The 21,801-nt window shown below is 38.8% G+C and overlaps 1 protein-coding gene across 5 annotated transcripts in view; it reads right to left on the bottom strand.

The window, feature by feature from the left end:
* PDE1C (phosphodiesterase 1C) overlaps positions 1-21,801 on the bottom strand; it is a 586,050-nt gene that overhangs the window by 23,597 nt on the left and 540,652 nt on the right. For 3 of the 5 annotated variants that reach the window (XM_032758380.2, XM_058445830.1, XM_032758378.2), the window contains one exon: positions 2,042-2,110. In XM_032758380.2, the coding sequence (XP_032614271.1) occupies positions 2,042-2,110 (69 nt within the window). Of the gene's footprint in view, positions 1-2,041; positions 2,111-9,858; positions 16,646-21,801 lie in introns of those variants that run through there. The other 2 variants (XM_032758382.2, XM_032758381.2) reach the window with 1 other exon arrangement.

Here is a 21,801-nt window from a genome sequence, read left to right as displayed (position 1 = left end):
ACTCAAAAGCAAGTAAGTAGAGTTGAAACAAATCCATACTTTAAGATGAGACTTTTTTTCTGAGGATGGTTCCCTTCTGCGTAGTTGTAAACTAAATGGGAGGCGGCTCACTCACGCACCACGTACCCAACTTAGAAACATTAATGCATACCCAGTAAGTGGCTGTCACCTTGGCAGCACTGGGGGCAGAAAGGAATAAGACAGTCCTCATCATGGAAAAAGCCACCTATCAATGGACAACGGGACTTAGAAGCAAACCATTGTAGTGCACTGTTAATTCCACCTAGATAATTTTGACAGGACTACAAAGAGAAATTAGCCAAGGGAAGAAGAGAATAAGGAGCATCCCAGGCAGTCACAGAGGCAAGAAAAGTTCAAGGGTTATTCAGCGCATGCGGAGTCCACTTGTTTGACTTGGGTGAGGGAGCTACAGAAATTGAAGTTACAAAAGCAGGCAGACATAAGTCATATTTCATCTAAAATGCCACTAATTGTAAAATGAACTGTTATTTCATGTACAACCAAGAAAAAAAATGTTGCTAATTGAATTTTCACACACCATTGATTGTAAAACATCCCAACTTAAAATGGGTTAAAATGCAAGGCAATGTGCCTCTCAGAATGGATGAAATATGGTAATTCTCCAAAGAAGAAATGTAAAGGTGAATTAACACTAAAAAAACTTTTTTTAATAGAAAGATACATTCAAACCAAATGTAGATATCATTTTTTCTTATCAAATCAGTAAAGTATTGAAAATAATGTTTAACTTTAGCAAGGGAATCGTGAAATGGACAAATTCATGCTAAAACCATACACTAATACCATCTTTCTGGAAATCACTTTGGTAATAATGTGTCAGGAACCTGAATATGTATGCATTCTTTCAGCCAGTAATCTTACCTAGAGGAATCTATGGTAAATCCGTACTTACAGACTCAGAAGATTTATGTACAAGAATGTAAGGTTACTTATAAAAATGCATGTTATATAAATGCTAAATTATCAATAGATATATAAATAAACTGTGGCATAGTCATAGAAATGTTAGTCAATTATTGAAATATTTGTTAAAGTATTTAATAACATGAAGAAAATCTCATAATCTAGTGGCAAGTTTTAAAAGGAAGGAAACAAAACTCTATGTAAAGTATTCATCTAATTCAAATCTAGAGAAAAAGTATTTAATAAAGACTGGAAGGAGAGGTAATCGGTTAACTCTGAGTGGTAGCATTATTGGCGACATTTTTCCTTCTTACGTTTATTATCTTTTAAATTTTCTTCAATGACGGTATTTATCTTTTATAACCTTTCCTTACCCCAAACAGATGTGCTTTTCCAAATTCTGCTTGTTAAGATTAAATAAAAATTAAATTGTAGTTGAGAATGTAAGCACATGCATGGAGACAGAATGAGCAATAAGTCCCCCTTATATTAAACAATAATTACACTTAATCCTCATGAATACTTATGATTTGCCAGTACATGTGAGATTGGGTTGAACAGAGGTCATACATGCCTTCCATATTTCTCAATAGTAGAGATTATTATGAGCATTATGTCAATACCGGGCTAAATTTACAAGCATTATTTCTAATTGTTATCTTCTCCCAAACAGATGAGACAACAGACGTTCCAAGAAGCTGAAAAAGCACATGTGAGGGCACACAATTTAAACACAGAAAAGCTGGGATTTAAACCTGGGTCTCGATCTCACCACAGACTCACACTATTTCCCTTGCACAGTCTGCCTCCATAGGCAGATCCTTCCATAGCATGTCCAGATGAACATCAAAGAGGACAAAAATTCTATTCTTTCCGTAGGTGAGTGGGGGAGATTGTGAACCAACTATAGAAATATGTATGTCCATTCCTAGAGGGACCTCACAAATGTGGGTGACAGAGACAAAGCTCTCCGATAATGTGAGTAGACTGGATAACTGTGGGGCCATGTTCTCAGTTTATCAACTCAATTCCTGAGAAACCAGGCCTTTCCATTGTCTGTGGTCACTAAGATAATGGTGCAATGTTGTTTACCCACCTGGCAATGTAAGGCGACACGTGGAGCTGGTGCTTGGGGCTGGTGAGCCATGAGAATGCCGTTTTGTGCCTGTGAAGAGGAAAAAGAGGATAAGGAAAAGTAGGATTGTGGAAAGACCTGTTGGACAAGTAAATGTTCATCTGAAATGTTATCAAGTTCGGGTCTGAAAACAACGTTTGGAAGCAGGTTAGGTGAGGTTGCAGGGTGGTGCATATTCTGTGGTCCAGAAAAGCTGGGAGCATCGCCTTTGCCTTTGTATGTGTGACAGTACTCAGTTCCTCTGGCTGGAAGGTTGATATGTTGGGACCAATGTGCCACTGAGCAATGCTACATTTTAGGATCACAGGGGAAGCTTTCTAAATAGGAAGTTGCTTGGGCATCACCCCCACAGTACAAGGGTGGAGGCCCAGCACTGATGTTTTTAAAGCCCCTCATTCTAATGTGCATCCAGGATGGAACAGGATGGAGGACTATCTGAAGAAGGGGAAGTTCTGATTTAGAATGAGGGAATCAGGGGTTTTGTCTCTGCTTTGTCCTTATAGGCTTTACTTGCTATTGGAACTCAAGCAATGAACTGGATCGCTCTGAAGCTCAGGTCTGCATCTGCAAAATGAGGAGAATAACAACAATTACATCGAAGTGTTCCAGTGAGGATTAAAGGAAGCAAAGTGTGTCCAGTGCTCAGGAACAATGGGAGACTTCACAAATGCTAGTTTAGTGGGTTTCTCAGTTTCCCAGCAACTGGCAACAGAAGTCCTATAAGGAAGGGGATTATCTTTGTTCTAATAAACCCTTTAATGGGTCACGAGGCAATGAAAAGTCAAACCTCAGGATGGGATCAATAAGGAGAGAACAAAACAAAGGGACAAACGGAGAACTGAGAGGTTCTGCCAAAAAATTTTACATTTTTTGTATATATGTATGTGGGTGTGTATGTATATATATACGCATATATTTACATATGAATATATACACACAGACACATATATGCACACATATCTTATATATAAACATAAATATTTATTTATTCATTCATTCATTTATTTTGTCATCCAGAGTGGGAAGAAAGAGGCCTGGAAGCCAGATTCCAGCAACACGGCAGATGCCTGCAGTCTGAGCTGGCAGAAATGCAGAGAGAATTCCTCAGCAGAGGATATCTATGAGTCAGTGTTAGGTTACTTCTGTTAGGAGTCCCCACAAACTTCCCAAACTTTTAGTTAAGTCTACTTTATATGCAGAGGCCTGGTGTAAGTGGAAGCTGTGCTGATTCAGAAGATCCTATGTGTCAATATAATCACTGGTAAAGATAACAAAAGAATCAGTTTTTAGGGTGGGGGGAGGGGGGAGGGATAGCATTAGGAGATATACCTAATGTTAAATGACGAGTTAATGGGTGTAGCACACCAACATGGCACATGTATACACATGTAAAAAGCCTGCACGTTCTGCACATGTACCCTAAAACTTAAAGTATAATTAAAAAAAACAATTAGTATTAAAAAATAAAAAAGAATCTGAAGACTGGGCAGTGTCAGAGGAAGCAGAGACTTGGGGTTGGAGGTGAGTGGGAGAGTGGTAAGCTTTCCCTACCCCAGAATCCCTGGGGAAGAGTGGAGATATGCACTTTGGATGACGCTTGAGATCGTTCCATTTTATTTTTTTTATTTATTTTTGAGATGGAGTCTCACTCTGTTGCCCAGGCTGGAGTGCAGTGCTGCGATCTCGGCTCACTGCAAGCTTTGCCTCCCGGGTTCAAGCAATTCCCCTGCCTCAGCGTCCTGAGCAGCTGAGACTACAGGCATGCACCACCATGCCTGGCTAATTTTTGTAATTTTAGTAGAGACGGGGTTTCACCATGTTGGCCAGGCTGGTCTCAAACTCCTGACCTCGTGATCCACACACTTCGGCCTCTCAAAGTGCTGGGATTACAGACATGAGCCACTGCACCCAGCCCCATTTTAATCTTAAAAAACAGGGCGCCAATCCTGACGTTCTGTGACAAATGCCCTCCAGACAATAACAAATGTTATTGTTAATCATTATTATTCTTTCTTTCTTTTCTGGCAGCAGTAGTAGTAAAAAGAGAAAACATAAAATTAATCCAAATGGCTCAGACCTACAAAAACTGTTAATTTGTATGAAGTCAAGGGAACTGTATCTGGCGGGACTTTATTTCTCCATTTTCCAGGTCTCACAGATGCCCTGAAGGTCAGAGTTGGTGGAGAACATAGAGGGTCCGACCCTGGCTGTAGCTGTGCTTCAGTTCTTGAACCTCAGTTGAGTAACTCAGTTACTCCTGAGGTGATGTTTATAAGTATGACTTCCAAGGTCCTTGATTGGACCCTGAAGCAGAATCTCCAGGGAATGGAGCCAGCAATTTGAATTTTAACAATTTCACCAGGTGAGTCCAATGATGATCTTGTAATCTGGCACTTCACTGGTCTAATGAAGTGTCTTGGACACTCCGGGGTGAAAGATTTACGCAAAGTGATACTCTGTGTCAAAGCCAGTGCTGCCACAATGCACAACCCCAGTGGATGCTGGTCGCATTGTATCCTACACAAAGAATGGTGGACAGTGGGTGTGCAACAAATAGGCCCTGTTAGGAGGCACTACCAGAGGGCACATCTGTGTCTTTTATGTTGTGATCCAGAGCCGTTCCTTCTCTGCCCGAATTGCCTCTGTGTCCCACGAGATTTTTTACTTGTCTCATTGGACCTTTGGGATAGGGTTTCTCAGCAGTGACACTGTGACATTTGGGCTGTACAATTCTTTGTGGTGGGGGCTGTCCTGTGCACTGGAGAATGTTTAGCAATGTCCCTGGCCTCTACCCATGAGATGTCAGTAGCTCCTCCCTAGTCATGACGATCATAAACGTCCTCCAGATGGTGACAAATATCCTCTAGAGGCAAAAGTGCCCTCCACTGAGAATCTCTATTTTAGGTCGGAGACAGGGCTTCAAGTTTTTATTTAGAGATGTGGTTCCCAATTTGGCTGCTTGGTCATTGCTAATAGTCACTCCCAAATATTAAGCAGTTACGGTGGCCCTGGCGCCATATTAGGTAGGCACCGTGAAATATAGATTTGTTGTTGTTTCTGATTTTAACATTCTGACAACAAAATTATCCCATTTTACAGGATTTGAAGACAATTTTTGTCTCCAAACATTTTGTTTAAGTAACTTGACTAATGTTACTGAGTGTTGGGGGAGGAGGGAAAAACTTAAGTCAAGATCATTCAAAGTTCAAACTTAAAGAAATTTTTCCCCTGACTCTTGCTGCTTCTTAACCAACCCATTATCTGGGTTTCCTTCAAGCACAGTCTTCCAAAGTTGTCTAAGAGGAAGAAAAACCGGGGACAATTATTTTAACAAAAATAAAAAACAAAGCCAGTTTCCCAGGCCTCACTAAGCTCTCGGTGCCAGCATTTCCGGAGGCGAGGTTTAGGGACCTGGGTATTTCACAGGTGGCCCAGGTGATTCCCATCACCAAACAGGCTTGGAACACCTTGTGTGGTAGAAATTTCCTTTTGTCAAACTAACGAAAAGCGTGGCATTCTGCTTTCTGTGGATACTCTTGTGAAGTTGAGAGAACAAATTTGATGTTGCCTACATGAGAACCTGAAAAATTGCAAAGTGCTCAATGTCCACAAACTTTCGATGTTGCTACCTGTAGAAACACTATTGCCAGGTTATTTCATAGAAATGCTTGGTGGAATTAAAAAAAAATAACTGACTATAATCTTCCAAATGGCTGCAGGTTGATAGCTTTTCATAGAGGTAGCTTTTCATCCCCTTGGTATCTTCTTTGCAAACACTGAGTAAGGGAACTCTGGGAACCTTGAGTCAGTGAAAAAGCAGAACTGCAAGCCCTTCTGGAAATGCTGTTATTTTCTCTGTTTGCTTGGTGAGATGCCCAATATATCAGGAAAGGGATGAGGCCATCCCACCTCTCATAATCATGAGTCATAAACAGGTAGCAGGCGGAGATGCATAAAATAAAACTGGTTTTGATTTTGCCACGGGCCATTGGAGGGGTTAGGTTCTGAGTCAGCCTCTCACTGGCTTCCAGTTCACTGAGGCTGTGTTCTTGAAATCACTTTCCATGAGGAAGCTACCAAATTACCTATCACTTTACTCAAACTTCCACTCATGGGAGTAATACCCAACACATCTAAGTTTCATTTCCTAAAGCCCTTTGCACTTCACCCTTCTGTTGCTCCCTCTCATGTCCAGGAAGAACATCAGAAACCAGATGGGAACAGCCAGTCCTGACCCAGCTTCTAAACTGTACTGTACGACGCACACAGAAGGCTTCAGACCACCCATCACATGGAACTGGTTCTTGGATTCATTGTAGAAATCTACTGTCAGTGGTTTTCAATCCTGGCTACATATTAGCATCATCTGGGGAGTTCTTAAAAAATATGCTGACACCTGACCCTTCACCCCAAGATGCTGTTTAGTTGGTCTGGGTGGGACCTGGGCATGAGGACTTTTTAACGTTCCCAGGTGAGCCTGATCTGCAGCCATGAGAAGCACTGCCTTCACTGAATACCCAGAGAAGATGTTTCTTTCAGTTGTCGGGAGGGAAGCCTTCTTTCTTCTGAAACAACTGGTGTGCTCATCCTCACGGATGTGAATCTTGTAAATGGTTTATTTTCATTTAAACTTAGGATTCCAGAAAGCTTAGACCCAGTTTATGACATAATGCTAGGAATCAGGGGAGGCCGATTTAGACTGCACGTCTGATATTAACATTTGCCCTGGTTTGTTCCATCTATGCTAGCTCTACTTTGTGACTCTCATTTTATTCTGCTTTCTTAATCATCAAAAAAGCAATATATTAAATTTATATGATTTTGGAATTCTCAAATATCTGATAAATGAGGTAAAACAAAAGCAAATGAACAAACAACTATGTCAATGCTGCTATTGCTAAATTTCATTTTCCTCATCTATAAAATTGAGAAAACATCAATGTCAGGACAATAATTGCGAGCATCAAGTAAGAGTACACACATGACAGTGCTTAGCAAACTGTGTCATACAATATAGTGTTTATTATTTGTTTTAGAAAGGTGTGTATGTGCATGTCTGCATGTGTGTGTGCACGTGTGCATTTGTGTGTGTGTGTGTGTGTGTGTGTGTCTAAGTAGGTAATCTGTCATCTTTGGGAAATAAACACTTTAAGGTCAGGAGTTACATTGCCCTTGACTCACAGCATGTGGCTATTTAAGGAGTAAACAACCCAATCCGTCAACTCGGGGCAGAAATGTCACCACTGCAGCTTGTGTGACTTGAGGTATCCTTTGACAAACGAATAGCTTTCAGATATTTCAAATTAATGTCCTTGTTTGGTTCAACTAAAGGGCAATGAATCCAATTCATCAAGAGTCTGGAGAAGAGGACAGTGATAGAAGTGACAACTAAGGCTGCCCGCCTCAGGGTGAACGCACACCTAAGACTCGGGACTTCACAAAGTTAGTGCTAAAGCACAGTGAATCGCAGCTTAACCTCAAACAAATAATTTCCCTTCTGCAAAATGGGGTTATCCTGGCCAAGCCCATGCCTGCTGGGGAAAGGGTGATTTAAGAGCCCTTGAGACCAAACATCATCATTAATGGTCTGGCAATAGCAATGTTATTATAGTACAACCAGATCCCACAGGGCAGAGGAGGATGCTGAAAAGCTGAGGTATGAAAGTTTCTGTCAACTTATTGGCCATTTTCAATCTCTCTGTTTTAGCATATTGTAAATGACTGCCTTTCTGATACCCACAGACCTCTGATCATTATTGCTGAGTATATCTGCCAACATCTTCTTTGTGTTCCATTTGGGCTAGGGCAGAGGGCAACAAGCCATTGCCTGAAGCCTCAGAACAAATAATCATTTTTGCCCCTTTACAGCTTTGAAGAGAGAGCATCAATAAAAGTCCAAGTTCTGCTTCAGGCTGTGGGAACACTGAAAGACTCTGGAGGTCTTCAACACCCACCCCCCCACGCACACACACACCGCCCGAAGAGTTATCAACCAAGAGTATATAAATTAGAGCTGCATATTCAGAGTATTTAATGTTTTTTTCCTCCACAATACAACCACCATCAATACTAGGTTCGGTTTCATGTGATTTGAATATGTCTGTTCATCACAAAGAACAATGATTAAAAACGAGCTATTCAGAGATACACCACCACAAGCTATTTAAACGTGGCTTTCAAAATATTTGAATATGCTTTGAACTTGAATTGGACATACGAACGAGGAGTTCAAAAAAATGTTCACAACCTGTGACCCAGTAATTTTATATCTAGAAATTTGTCCAATGGAGATATTTAGAAATGTGACAAAGCCTTATGTACAAAGAGCTCCATTGCTATTTACAACTGCAAAAAATAAAATAAAAGCATGTAACTTAATTGCCCAACAGCAGAGAGGTGGTTAAGTAAATTGCACTAGAGCCACAGAATAAAATATTATGCTGCTATTGAAATCATATTAATGGAGAAGTTAAAAAAAAACTCACAAGAAAATGCTTACAATCCAATGTTGTGTGAACAAACTACAATTCAAAGTTAACTCTACTATACGGCCTTAACTGTGTAAAAATGCATAGCAAAAGACCATTAAGAAAATAAAGTATCTACAATGATTAATTGTTGGATGGGGTATTACAATTGATTTTAAGTTTCCTATTATACTGTCTATACTTTCCAAATTGAGTAAATTCTATTTTTAAGAAAAAAATTAAAAATATGTTTCAGTGAATGGCAAGCATGGCTGCTTTGGAGAAACATCACACTCCCCTTCATCAGAGCAATAATACCATGCAGAAACGATACACCATGAGGCCCTGATGAAGAGGTGGTATTTGTGTAATATGCAGTATCACTACTAGAGGGTTCTCTCTCTGGGGCCGGTTTGAAGATATTGGGCTGGATGCCATACAGGATGTAAACCACTTTTATCCCCACAAAGAGGAGTAATGAATGACTACACAGAGTCCCTGACTCATGATGGCCCAACTTAAATTTTTGGACTTCATGATGATGCAAAAGCGATACACACTCAGAAGAAACCATATATAACCATTCTGTTTTTCACTTTCAGAACAGTATTCAATAAATTACATGAGCTATTCAACACTTTATTATAAAATAGGCTTTGTGTTAGATTATTTTGCCCAACTCTGGGATAATGTTTTAAGTGTTCTGAGCATGCTTAAGGCAGGATAGCCTAAGCTATGATGCAAACATAGCTGGTAGGTTAGGCATATTAAATGCATTTTCGACTTTTTTCGTTTTTTTCAACCTACAATGAGTTTATTGGGACGTGACCCCATGGTAAGTCAAGGAACCTCTGTATTCCCTAGTCAGACTCCTTATGTTCATGGCTTGAGCAGGAAAATATTGCCAAATATACCCCTTTAAAGAGTAGGAGAAAGAAAAAGTTTGCAATTCAGAAAGCTAGCATCACAGTGCTGTAAAACCATAATACCATTGTACCCTGAAGAAAATTAAACATATGGAATCCAGCTTAACTCCACGAATGCTGAGATTTCTTATGCCTCTGATGAGCTTCTGATAACCCATTTACTTCATCCCTCATAGTAAAAAAAGGTGAAATGAAACTTGATATAGTCATATTCTGTGCATGTCTTTCAGCGTGCAGGCAAAGGTACTTGGTGCCTGGGTATTATGAGATGTTTAAGGGAATACAAAAGAGACAGATGGTTGACTGAGTTTGGACAGCTCTATATCTGAGACAAAACATGGACAACAATGGGAAACATTCAAAGAAAGAAAAAAAAGTCTTTTCATTTTTCCAATTCCAATTAAGAGGTTAACTCATTGTTTTTATTTGGTAATCAGAAGAACATACAAGTATTTATGCATTACTAGATGCTGGGGGAAAATTATACATTGAAGGACTGTCAGGCTCATCTGTGCAATAAAGATTTACAATAAACACATCATTAATTTTTCTGAGAACAGCTCAGTATACTATTTTTTACATGAATCCTTATGATTTAATTTTGTATTTGGAGATATGATGCTATGGCATTTGGATACATTGGTTAAGCAGCGTCTTAGAGAACCGAACACTCTTCCTTAGAATGGATGGCCATTCTTTTGCCCTGTGATGTACAAATGCAAATTACAATCTGCATTCTATCTGCCAGAAGTGTATCTCACATCATGGAAGTACATTCTATCACAACTGTGAAATCAAAACAAGTCCATATTACCATCTTCCCTTTTGGAAGAGCATTCTCAGAACATATCCAGAAATCCCTTCCTTATTCCGCCAAAGAATTGTTTATTCAGCTAGATATTGGTTGAGGTTTGGGTTTTGGTTCTGCTTGCCTCTCTCTTTTGAGTCTTGCTAAATGTTCTTGATAGTAATCCAGGTATTTCTCACAAATCCAGCTGAACAGCAGCAACATCTAAGGCTGAGGAGATGAGTTGAGTTTTCCATTCACATATGGCCAGTGCCCTCATCAGGAGAGAGCCTACAGACTCATGGCGAGTAGGGTGTCTTAAGGATGCTATGCATCCTAAAGAGAAAAACCCTGTGAGAGCAAAAATTGTGCTGTACACTAAGGGAGGACAATAACAACATCATATTTGCCTCTAGGTGACTCACCTTGCTTTGGGTAATTGATTTCCCATAAAGATTTCCTTTTTTCCTGCTTCCTTTTCCCAAGCTATTTCTGCCTCCCCATCTATCCCCAGCGATCTTTGACACCCAAAACTTCCCCATATGAATTACATGGAACAAGGTGCTTTTATTTTTCCCGTTATTTTGTGTTTGTACGTGCTAAAATGATACTGCAAGCAGAATGGGTTACCTGGACAGAAGCAAAAGAAGGAATTTGTGAAGGGTAGAAAAATGGGAGAGAAAAAGAAGGAAAACATAAAGGAGAGTTTGAAAAAGGGAAGACATTTAAATTAGATGGGGGAATCTGGTTGTACAATGGGCAAAAGAGCTGATAAAAACCTAACCAAGCTCTACAAATGAAAATAGCAAATATATTTTTGAAAATTTTACAGCATATAAAATTGTATAAAAATATCATCAAAGCAAGAAAAAAGGAAATGTATACTCTATAGTTCTACCTCTAGAATCAGTTATTGGACAATACCTATGGCTGTTTTTCCTATCCATCTATATATATTAATATAATATGTGACTGTATTTCTGTACCATCACACATATACCCACTCAAAGACAAGGACAGTAGTACAAAAATTCTACTCCAAGATAGGTCATGAGAGGGAAGCAAAGACTATACAATGATGTGTCCCCAGGGCAATCTATTTAAAACCCATTCTATCGCCATTGGGTTTTAATGGGCTTTATTTTAAATGAATTACCCTGCACCATAAACTGACCGAGAAATGCTCCTGCAGGTTCAGAAGCCAGCACTCATGAAGAACACATGGGTGAGGTTCAGGAATCACGGCTGAAGCTGACCAAAGCTGAGAGGATGGGTCTCCAGTTGGCACTGCCTCTGGCCTGCAACAGCCAGCATTCGCCCCCCAAGGGGGACAAGGTCTCCTCAGGGGAGACTGAATGAGTGTGGCCTGAGCGAACTGAAAGGGCTCACACCCCACTCCCTGCTTCTCCTGGCTGAGCAGATGGCAGCCCAGGCTGGGTGCAAGTACAGTTAGTGAAGCCAGCCATTGACAGGGTTAATCCACTTCTGCTTGGGAACAGAAGCCAGAATAAACATGAATTCATGTCAAATACCTCTGGAAATATTTTCAAAAAAATGACTAGGGTGGGTATTTAAGAAAACAATCAGGAATTAATAATGTTTAAACTTGACCATCATACATCTTTCAGTCCAGGTCATCCACTGCCAATCGTTCCTTGTTTAATATAAAAACAAGAAGCTATTTCAGTGGCACAATTCTTGCTTAATTCAGACATTGCTGGAGAAGCAGCCAGTCTTTTTACAAATGTCCAAGGAGAATCTTTAGAGGCCTGCTTCCCATTTTTCTAATCTCCCTGGGAACATGTTCATGATCAGATAAACTGTCTAATGTAAATGACTCTGGTAACATTCTAATTCTAGTGTCACCTCTGTGCCCACCAGTGTCTTTGGTGAGAGAGAGGAAACCTTAAAAAGTAAAATCTGGCCTTGGCAGGTAATACGTCTCTTGATTCCCAGAGGGAGGTTTTATAGGAATATTGTCATTGCTCATTACAATTTTTTTCATTAAGTTCATTTTCTCAGTGATATGAGGCCTTTAATCATGGATCACAGTTGATAAATTATAAGTATTGCTTTCCATTTGTTCATGAATAAGATCCAATATAACATCATTATTGCAACATTATGTTCTTTAACATCTAGCTTTGCCACGGTTCAGTGCTGTACCAATCATGTTATTGGTGGAGCAGAACTATGCAGTTATTCCTCATGCTGCACATAGAGAATCTCCTATTTGCTCTAGGAGAGTCTGTTTAAGGTTTTAAAAGTTTCCACTTGGATTCTCAGTAAATCCACTGACGTTTTATATAGATTGGTGTCATCTTCCCTTTTGGAAAGACATTCTCAGATAAGTCCTGTTTTATTGCTTTGCTTTTTTGTTTTGTTTTGTTTTTTCTTAAATCAAGACGCCATAGAGAAGATTTTATTTTTTTCATTAATTTGGCTATGACAATTTCTCGCAAATTACCTGCAATTTCCTATCTCTTATAATAAGCTATTTGTGTGAGTAGGATTTGCTTGCATATACTTAGAAGATAAGCCTTTAGCAGTGTGCTTGGCATATAGGAGAAGTTGAATAAATTTTCAGGGAAATTTGAATTTTGTTTGCATTCACAAGTGGATAGTGGAATTCAGTCAGACAATTTTGAATGTGTTTCCTGAATGCTGACCGTGTTCCAAGCACTGTGGTGGGCCAGCACTGCATCTCCTGTGGGGTGTGTGGGCATCTCAGGATCAGAACAAAGTTTCCAATTAGGAAAAAAAAAATGTTGCCTGAATTCCCTAAATTCTCTTTATTTGAGATAGAACACTACATACACAGACTTCCAATCTTAGAATCTTCTCTATTTCACCATGAGAAAAAGATTTCATGCTTTTTTTCGATTGTTTTTCCTAGGCTCCATGGGGGATGTTACAAGGTAATTTCCATCATCAAAGTCTCTGCTCATAGGTTAAGAAAGAAGAAAATATATTATCTATCTGTCTGTCTGTCTATCTATCTATCTATCTATCTATCTATCTATCTATCTATCTATCTATCTATCTATCTATCTATCTATCTACTATCTATCTATCTATCTATCTATCTATCTATCTATCTATCTATCTAAGGAAAAGTGACCCATGAGAGAAGTGATATTAAAATAAACAGTATCCATACTTCCAAAATATGGATAACAAAAATTGGTCTCCAACTTTTGGATTACTGTCTCACATCCCATGATAATGTTGCTTTTTACTTTACACTTTTGTATCCAAAGGCATGGTTCCAAGTGGAAAATATAATACAATGGCTTAAATTCTACAAATGAATGAACATGTGCACTAGGTTGTTCTTTGGCTTTCAAATGTTTAGATATCATTTTACTGTTTAAGTGTATCAGATCCCCAATGGGATTCTGTCAAATGTTTTCAGTAGTTTTTAAAAGCTCCAAAAATGAAATGGACAGAGGAAGAAAGTCCATTTGAATTTAATGGGTTAGAAATGAGTCTCTTGCCTGCTGCCATAAACTATTAGGGCTCAAAACCTAAGAAAGATTGGTACAAATAAAATATGGAACAAAGGCCTCGATAAGAATGGGTCATTATGCCACTGAAACGTACCACATTAACACAACTTAAACATAGAGCTATTTGGTGACATGGGGGCCCAAATTCAAGGGCTAACTTAATTTGTCACATTTTACCCAGGGACGTGTAGAGTGCATGGTTTTGTCTGTGGTAGGACTATCTCTACTGCTGTCCCCACATACTGGTCAATTCTTAATTCAGGTGTGTAAGCCCTTGCTCTGTGTGTGTAAACCAGAGTAAGATGTCATAATCTGTGCAATAGAATAATGTTTGTCCCAAATTGCTGCTCAACTTGAAGAAAGCTGTTTCAAGAGAATTAAAAGACCTCAGAAAATAAGCTAGAGCTTTGGAAATACTGCTCTTGCAGTCAGCACTGATTTGGAATAATTACTTTAATGTTTTATCAGCTCCAGTATCAATTCATAGCATCATACGATATAGCATTTTGTATTTTTAACAGATAACTTTGCATTTTTACTCAATATCCCTTCAAAACACTTTTTAAAGGTTTAAAGCTAAGAGTGAGTTACATGGAGCTTTGTTTTGCTTCACTGAGAGTTTTAGGTGAAGTTCTTTATGGAATGAAATTCTCTTTACATTCTTTTTCAGCTGATTAATGACTTAAAGCAAATGAAAAACATTTCCATTTTTACTGGTGCTAGAAAAAATGGCTATATTCCTGTTTCTTTTTCAAATGTTGTTTCTTTTTGCTTGTTAGATTATAAAATGGAAGCTGCAGACTTTCTATTTTGACTGGTCAAAAAGCTCCACATACAAAAATACAGAATATAAATGAGGTAAAAGGTCCAGGTTCCAAGGTCAAAAATGCACATACTCTTGGTTATATTTAATTTCAATACAAAATCATACCACCTCTAAGAACATAGTTTGCAAACTGATATCCCATGGACTGAATGCAGCTCACAGACACGTTTCATTTCATTAGCACAGTGTTTGTAAGTTTTTGAGTTAGTTGTCAATAGGTAAAAATGTGGACAGAGCTATTATCAAATCCTAGGTGTCTAGGACCCCCATCCCCACACAGCTCAAATTCAGTTGCTGCCTACCGACTACCCCATTTTGACAGCACCCACCCTTTCCAATTTCTCACAGCTCCCATTGCTCCTTCCTGTCTTACTGATACAAAGGCCCACTATGAATTGCCATTTACCACAATGACTGTGATATTACATGGCTTGCTTTATTCATTTACTTGACCTGCTAGGCCCCTGAAGTCATTTGAATTTGTGGTCACGTTATGTGGTGAGGTCATTGTTATGAACACAGGGAGCACAACAGAAAAATCTAAGTGTTTCTCCAAGGCAAAACGTAAAGCTGACAGAAGAAATCCGTTCAAATATCAGCATGCTGTTGTGCATTTGATACTACAAAGTTCCTCAAATCTTTGTGTTGGGGAACATTTTGGCAAGGCAAAGGTCCTGGAAGACCACACACAGTCTCTTTCTTTCTGCCTGAAAAAATGCCAATATTTTACCTTAGTAATAAAAGGACGTTTAAATATCTGTTCTCGTGCTTTTTCATGTAGAAATTAAATCTGTAGTAAGGAATACACTTAAACCTATTGCCTAGCTCTCTTTCTTTCTATTACTAAATCCCCACTTCATCACCAGCATATTCATGTGCTTTAATCTTGGGAAGGACTCAGAGACTCCTGTGTGACCAACAACCACATTTTAAGAATCACTTTTATCTAAATCACATCATTTAGACTCATAAAATCACACTTTACTTGCACTCCCTTAGATCCCACCTGTATTTGGTCTCAAGGGGGCTGCAATGTTATTCTCTTTCCATGCTACACCTACTATTCTTATTTTTGATTCATGCTATTAATCCACTTCTATCTTGATTTTTAAAAACTCACTAAAATGCAAAGAATTATCTGCTATATCTCCCTGATACTAATTCCCTTAGCACTTTACTGAATAAAAAGAAGAGTAATGAAGTCAAACCACAGATATCCAAAAGAAGATGGCCAGCCAGTGGTAAAAATTTCAGTAACCACTTAGTTATGGATGCTACCACTGAAAACAATGGACTCCCACTAAACAGTATGGTCATCAGCTGAACATTCAGGTTTATACTAATGAATGCACAGAGAAAATAAATTAGCCATCACAAAAAGATTCCTATAGAATAATCTTTTTTAGAAAACAAACAGAATTCTGTATTATACCAGTGGGAAAAAAAGCATAAAAACAATTTTAAGTCTGAAAGGAAACTGGAGAAAACAAATGTTCCTGACTCAGGAAAGGAACTAGAGACTGGAATCATCATCTTTGCTGTGATGAATGTCAGCATGGCTGTATAGTCAGTAGCCAGTGCAAAAATGACAACATTTAAAGTAACGGCATTGACAGTCATAAAATGGCAATTACTGTGTGTGTGGCTTTTTTCAGGCCTCTCCCAGCATATACAGGATGTCCATTCTCATCAGGCCAGACAGGTGCCTTGAAAGCCAGGTCATTAGCAAAGGATTTTGAGGATGTCCCTTCACGTTTTGTTTCTGTTTGAGTAAAAAATCTCACGTTGTGTGTTTTGCCCAGGGGAATATCCCCCAGAGTTCTAAGACCTCAAACCAACCCCCAAAGAGTCATCCCCTGGAAGGAGATGGTGTGAGGGAAGGCCAAGGGTCAGGGGGTGGGGGGCTTGTGTTTGAAAGTTGTACACCTTCTCCAGATATGGGTCTTTGTGGAAGAAGGAGAAGAAGGAGAATGAAGAAGCTCAGCTAGAATGATGCAAGACATTGGCAGCCTCTTTTATTGTCTATGAGGTCTTTTTTACTCTTGTGAATCTGAAAAAAAGAAAAAGAAAAAGAAAAGTGTCAATGCTGCCTTTCCCCCCCTCCACCTCCACCCTCCAAGTCTGAGGAGAAGAAAATCTAGGGGACAAAAAAAAAAATGGGATAACCAATTAAACATTTCCATACTGGTCATTGCTGTCTCCCTTGTAACAAGATTTGTTCTATTCATAAGGGGAAAATGTCAGTGCAAAACTGTAATATCAGTACATTTGAAATCTTAATAGTTGCTATAAACTAGATTAGCAAAGATTAGGTCATGCAGTAGTGATATTAAGCCACTTTCTTTTGCAATGGAGATGACGGTTTTGTTGCCAGATCTGGTCAATCTGTCTCAAGGGTCAGTGGGATTGGAAGAAATCAGATTCATCTAATCCCAACTGTTTTCATATCAAAAGCAATACTTCTCTCTCTCAGAATTCTTGCCCCACCCTCAGAAGTTTCCCAGAGACATTTAAAGCCAGATGTATCCTAGCCCAAATCATTTTGCAGATGGGTGAATCACCTGAGTTCTCCACTGGACCCAGAGCAAGGGGGTGGAGGAAGAAGACAAAGATGGAAAAAGGACTAGGTTAATGAAAATAGACAATATTGCATTTCTTTTCAACTGGCATGCTCTACCTCATGTAACCTCAAAGGTCTTAGGCAGAATTTAAAACAATCACCACAACAAACCCACCATATTATTTCTTCCAATTGGTGTTGCATGCTCTGCAAGTCATCATGCCTTATAGTTAGAAACTGTTCCCTCCTGTGCAGGGCTCCAGTAGGCTTGGACTTTAAGAAGGGTAACACCATTATCTACAGAGATGTTAGAAGCCTTTACAGGACAAGGAAAGTTTCCCATTCAACTTTAAAGACTAAGATATTCTCCTAAGATTTAGGTTAATTTAGCAGAAAACTCATTGGGAGATAGGAGAACTCCTTCTGATCTATTGCAATTACAGTCAATTCCCAATTTTCCAGGGGCCATTGATCCAAGCTTCCTGCTGTTCCTCTAACTTTGTTATATTCTTGATTGTTCATTATGTTTACCCTCCATTAACACCTTCACCCATTTGAGAGAAATAACAGACAAAAGTGAGGCTTCAGACCAATCACTTTCCTCCAATACTAGCACTGATAAACTTGCCAGTGAGAGAAGGAGGTGAAACAAAAGCTGAAATCAAGGATGAGAAATTTTCCATTGATGTTGATAGTCTATGCACAATTTGGTCCACATGGAATTGCAATACACAACTTTGTCCTTAGTACTCTGACCCTGCCATTATCAACTTGGGATCATATGTCATGAGGCTTCTTTTAGAGAGTCATCATAATACTAACCACCTTCAGAGATGTCCCCAGACCCTCAAATGTAAAGCCCAATTTTGTTAGGATGAAGGTTGGGTTTGATTTTTTAATAACAGACCCATTGGTTGGAAGGAAGCTAGAGACAGATAGCTGGGGACAGCTGATAAGGACCACTATTTAACTCAGTGAGCCTCACCTGGCCAACAAGGAGAGTGATGCACCTCCTGCAGACTGGGTTAGCAGAGACCCACGGTCCAGACTGCTGGGTCCCAGAGATGGAAAGAGGCCTATTTAGGGTCTTAATGAAATACAAAGGCTGCTAAAAGGAGATATTCCTTCATTTCTAATCACTGCTTATGGGTGAGATGGTGGAGTGTTCCCTCTGGCTGTGGATCTCCATCCTCCCCTCCAGCTTTGGGTCAAGGGGTAAAGGGAAAGGGTGAATAAAAGAAGTTTGTGTGTTTAAGTTATGCCTGTGTTCATTGTCATTAAATACTACTGGCAGTAAAAGAACAAGAAGCATATGCTCTATAGCTGGGTCTGTGATGTGATGACCTGAGTCATCATCCCTGGCCTTCCCAAACACATGCCCTCTAAAAGTAACTTCTGTTTGTGAATTTCTTAAGGCACTTAAGAAATACCCTAAGGTCCCTATATCATAGCTACCTGCAAAATAATGCTCCAACCCAGACTGCTGACTCTTTGAACAGGGAAAATACCTCATTTATCATTTATAACACTTCTTGCATGTAGTGCAATGCCTGACACATAGCATATGCTCAACAATTTTTTTTAACGAAAAAGAAGAGAATTGAATAAGCATGAGGAGGATGGGACTGATAAGGTGTGGTGATGCATAGGAGGTTTCCCTCCACCCTTTTTCTAATTTTGACTTTCACAGCATGAATCAAAAATTTAAAAGAAAATAATAAACGCACTAATTATGTATTTTATTGAATAGTAAGGTATATCAAAATATTCACATTCCCTATGAAGAAGCCCAATTATGGATGGCTTTCTGTGGAGCTAATCTCACAGAGAAGGAGCACCTGCTATTCAGGCAGCTTTGGCATGGTTTGTAAATCAGGCCTGGTCCTCTTTTCACTCCACATCCTATCTTTCATTGTGTTTTGGTTTTATGTATTTGTTTTCAATATAAACTGAAATGCAGTAAGCATCAGCAAGACTACAAAGTATATGAAAATGAGGACCCTGAAGACAAAGTGGCAATAGGCCACTCTGTGTGTAACTGAGATGCATGACTTTTTGAAGGCCACAAAAAGTAGTTAAATCCTTCCGCTTTTTTAAGAGTGACTGATGAATTGAAATGGAAACTTCCTTGCCACATCTTGGAATAATTCAGGAAAATATTTAAGTGCCTACCTCTTGACCCAAGACTTTTTATATCTCACAAGGTAAAGCTGTGGGGACTTTAAATCCTGAAGTGCAAATACATGGTATATGAATTCACAGAAATGTACTTACTCTATGGGAGCATACAATCATGTTTCAGCAACTTCACTTAGAAAAATGGGAGATGGACTTAAAACAATGTGGCCTTATGTATGGTACCATGCTACTCCCACAGGTAAGTGCAGATGCTATAGATAGGTCTTAAAACCATGTGATTTGAAGATAATTGGTTTTAGAAGAAGATTGAAGTTCAAGTTAACATGACTTGAGTCTAAAAATGTGTTTATCCATTATAATGTTTATTCCTGGATCACAAATGGAGTGTCAATGAGGCAGCCCTCATAAGAATTTGCCACTGGGCTTAAAAAATACTTTAAATGCATTTCTCTTCCATTTTTTCTTGGATTTGATGTTTTTACAGCCTGATTCAACTATCACCTAAACTCAAAGAAGTAAGTTGACTTGGCTGAAGAGAGAACTGGGGTTCAAAACCAGATTTTCAGGTCCTAGGAACTCTGTACCATAGCTGCCTCCCTATGGAGTCAACTTTCTGCAAAAACAGCAAAGTGATACAGTACACACCTGACAAGTTATAAAACTCTAAATAGAAAAGAAAGTGAAGAATAAGTGTAGAGAAACCAAAACCAATTTGAAATGTCATGTAAGACTTCTATTGGGCATATGAATGGGTCCCGGTTTTTTTTTTAATAAGAAGAAAACATTAAGAAAAAACAATTTTAAAGTATCTGTTAGGCTTTATCCAGGTATGGATTTAATTGTCCTAGGTCACAAGTACATGACAGCTATTTTAAAGGGTTATTTTCAACATGTGCATGCTTTCTCCTTGCCCTAAATAATAGAGCATATGATTATAATAGGATTATTCTAAATGAATTTTCACTACAAATAATATCCATGCTACAGCACTGCTAAGACAAAATCCTCTCATCATGTATTATTCCAGCACAGGAAAATAAAACAGAAGGACAGATAGACAGACACATAGATAGATAAACCAGACAGATAGATAGATTAGATAGATAGATAGATAGATAGATAGATAGATAGATAGATAGATAGATAGATAGACAGACAGACAGAAAGACAGACAGACAGATGACATTTGTGGGAATGTAACTTCTTAAAACCTTGCCTATGCCATTAACTCCTAAAATTTACCCATTTGATCCAAACACACAGAATAAGAACAGTACAAAGAACGGTTACTTTAGTGCAAAAGTAATTGCGGTCTTTACCATTACTTTCAGTGGCAAAAACCCCATTTACTTTTGCAGCAATCTGATAGTTCTTAGGTCCAACGCTTTCCCTCTTTGTCTTTCCTTTTGCTCCATTGCATCTGTGCTACCACTGAAAATAACAATGATGTTAAACTCTTCCTCTCTACCCTTGTTGCTTTCTCTCTTTCATTTAGCATGTTCTTTCTTTCCAAACATAAAATATGTGAACAACTGTCTCTGTTCTTCTGTCTCACACTGCCCAAGGTGTCTTACTGCTATCATGCTCTGTTTTAAGAATGTAGCACATTAACACAAAGACAATGATTAAAACACTGAAATCTCTAAATGCCCCCAAGGCCTGGCCCACTTTTAGCAGACAAGTAAAAGTCAGGCATCAGTAACTCCTACAACTCCTCTGATGATAAGTCAACATCCCTGATTCACAGAGGTGCAGGTGAGGGTAGAGTTAAGCACCCTTGTTCGCACAAAAGAGTTTTGTTTCTGATCAGTCTTTGAATCTGTGAAGTCAGGAAGAAGCCAAGGACCATAAAGAAAGTCCTTCAGATCAGTAAGTGAGGCTTGGATTTTAGACCTGAAACATTCTGACTACTCTTCATGTTTTTCTCAATTTTATTAGTTCAGGAAAAGCAGAAAAGATTCTAAATGATGAGAAAACCAAACAATCATTTTCTCATGTTTTCACTATGGCTCCAGGGCATAGAATAAAAACAGCATATATTGTAGCGGGCTAATACTTAAGAAATGTAGATGTCGTCACTTGGAGAGCAGGATGCCCATCAGTGGAGAATGCTAAGAGAAAATGCACAGGGAGGGAAGCTTGAATACTGGCTGAATATTGCATTTTAATAGCTTTTTTTAGCACGTGAGTGTCTAGACAAGAAATGGCATTACCAATGTAGATAGTTTTAGGTTCTGCCTTTGGCACATATTTACTTCAAAGGTTCCCGTTATTTTAAATATTTTTTATAATGTTAATAGAGTTTCTTTTGGCAAATGTATTGTTACTTGTGTTTCTCCAATCCCTTGCATAGAATCTGACAAAATATCATTTTTTCTAGGAGAAAATATTTATTTCATGATTACTAAGAAGCTTTATTTTAAACATCCTGAACATCAGTATTAAGGAAAAAAGAAAAATCACACCTTGCCCCGTAGTTATAAAATTTTAATTCCCTCTGTCAAACC

This window comes from Hylobates moloch, unplaced genomic scaffold (assembly GCF_009828535.3).
Source record: "Hylobates moloch isolate HMO894 unplaced genomic scaffold, HMol_V3 SCAFFOLD_1, whole genome shotgun sequence".
In the NCBI taxonomy this organism is placed as follows: domain Eukaryota; kingdom Metazoa; phylum Chordata; class Mammalia; order Primates; family Hylobatidae; genus Hylobates; species Hylobates moloch.
Note: the sequence above shows the minus strand (reverse complement) of the source record. Positions and strands in the feature narration are given on the sequence as shown.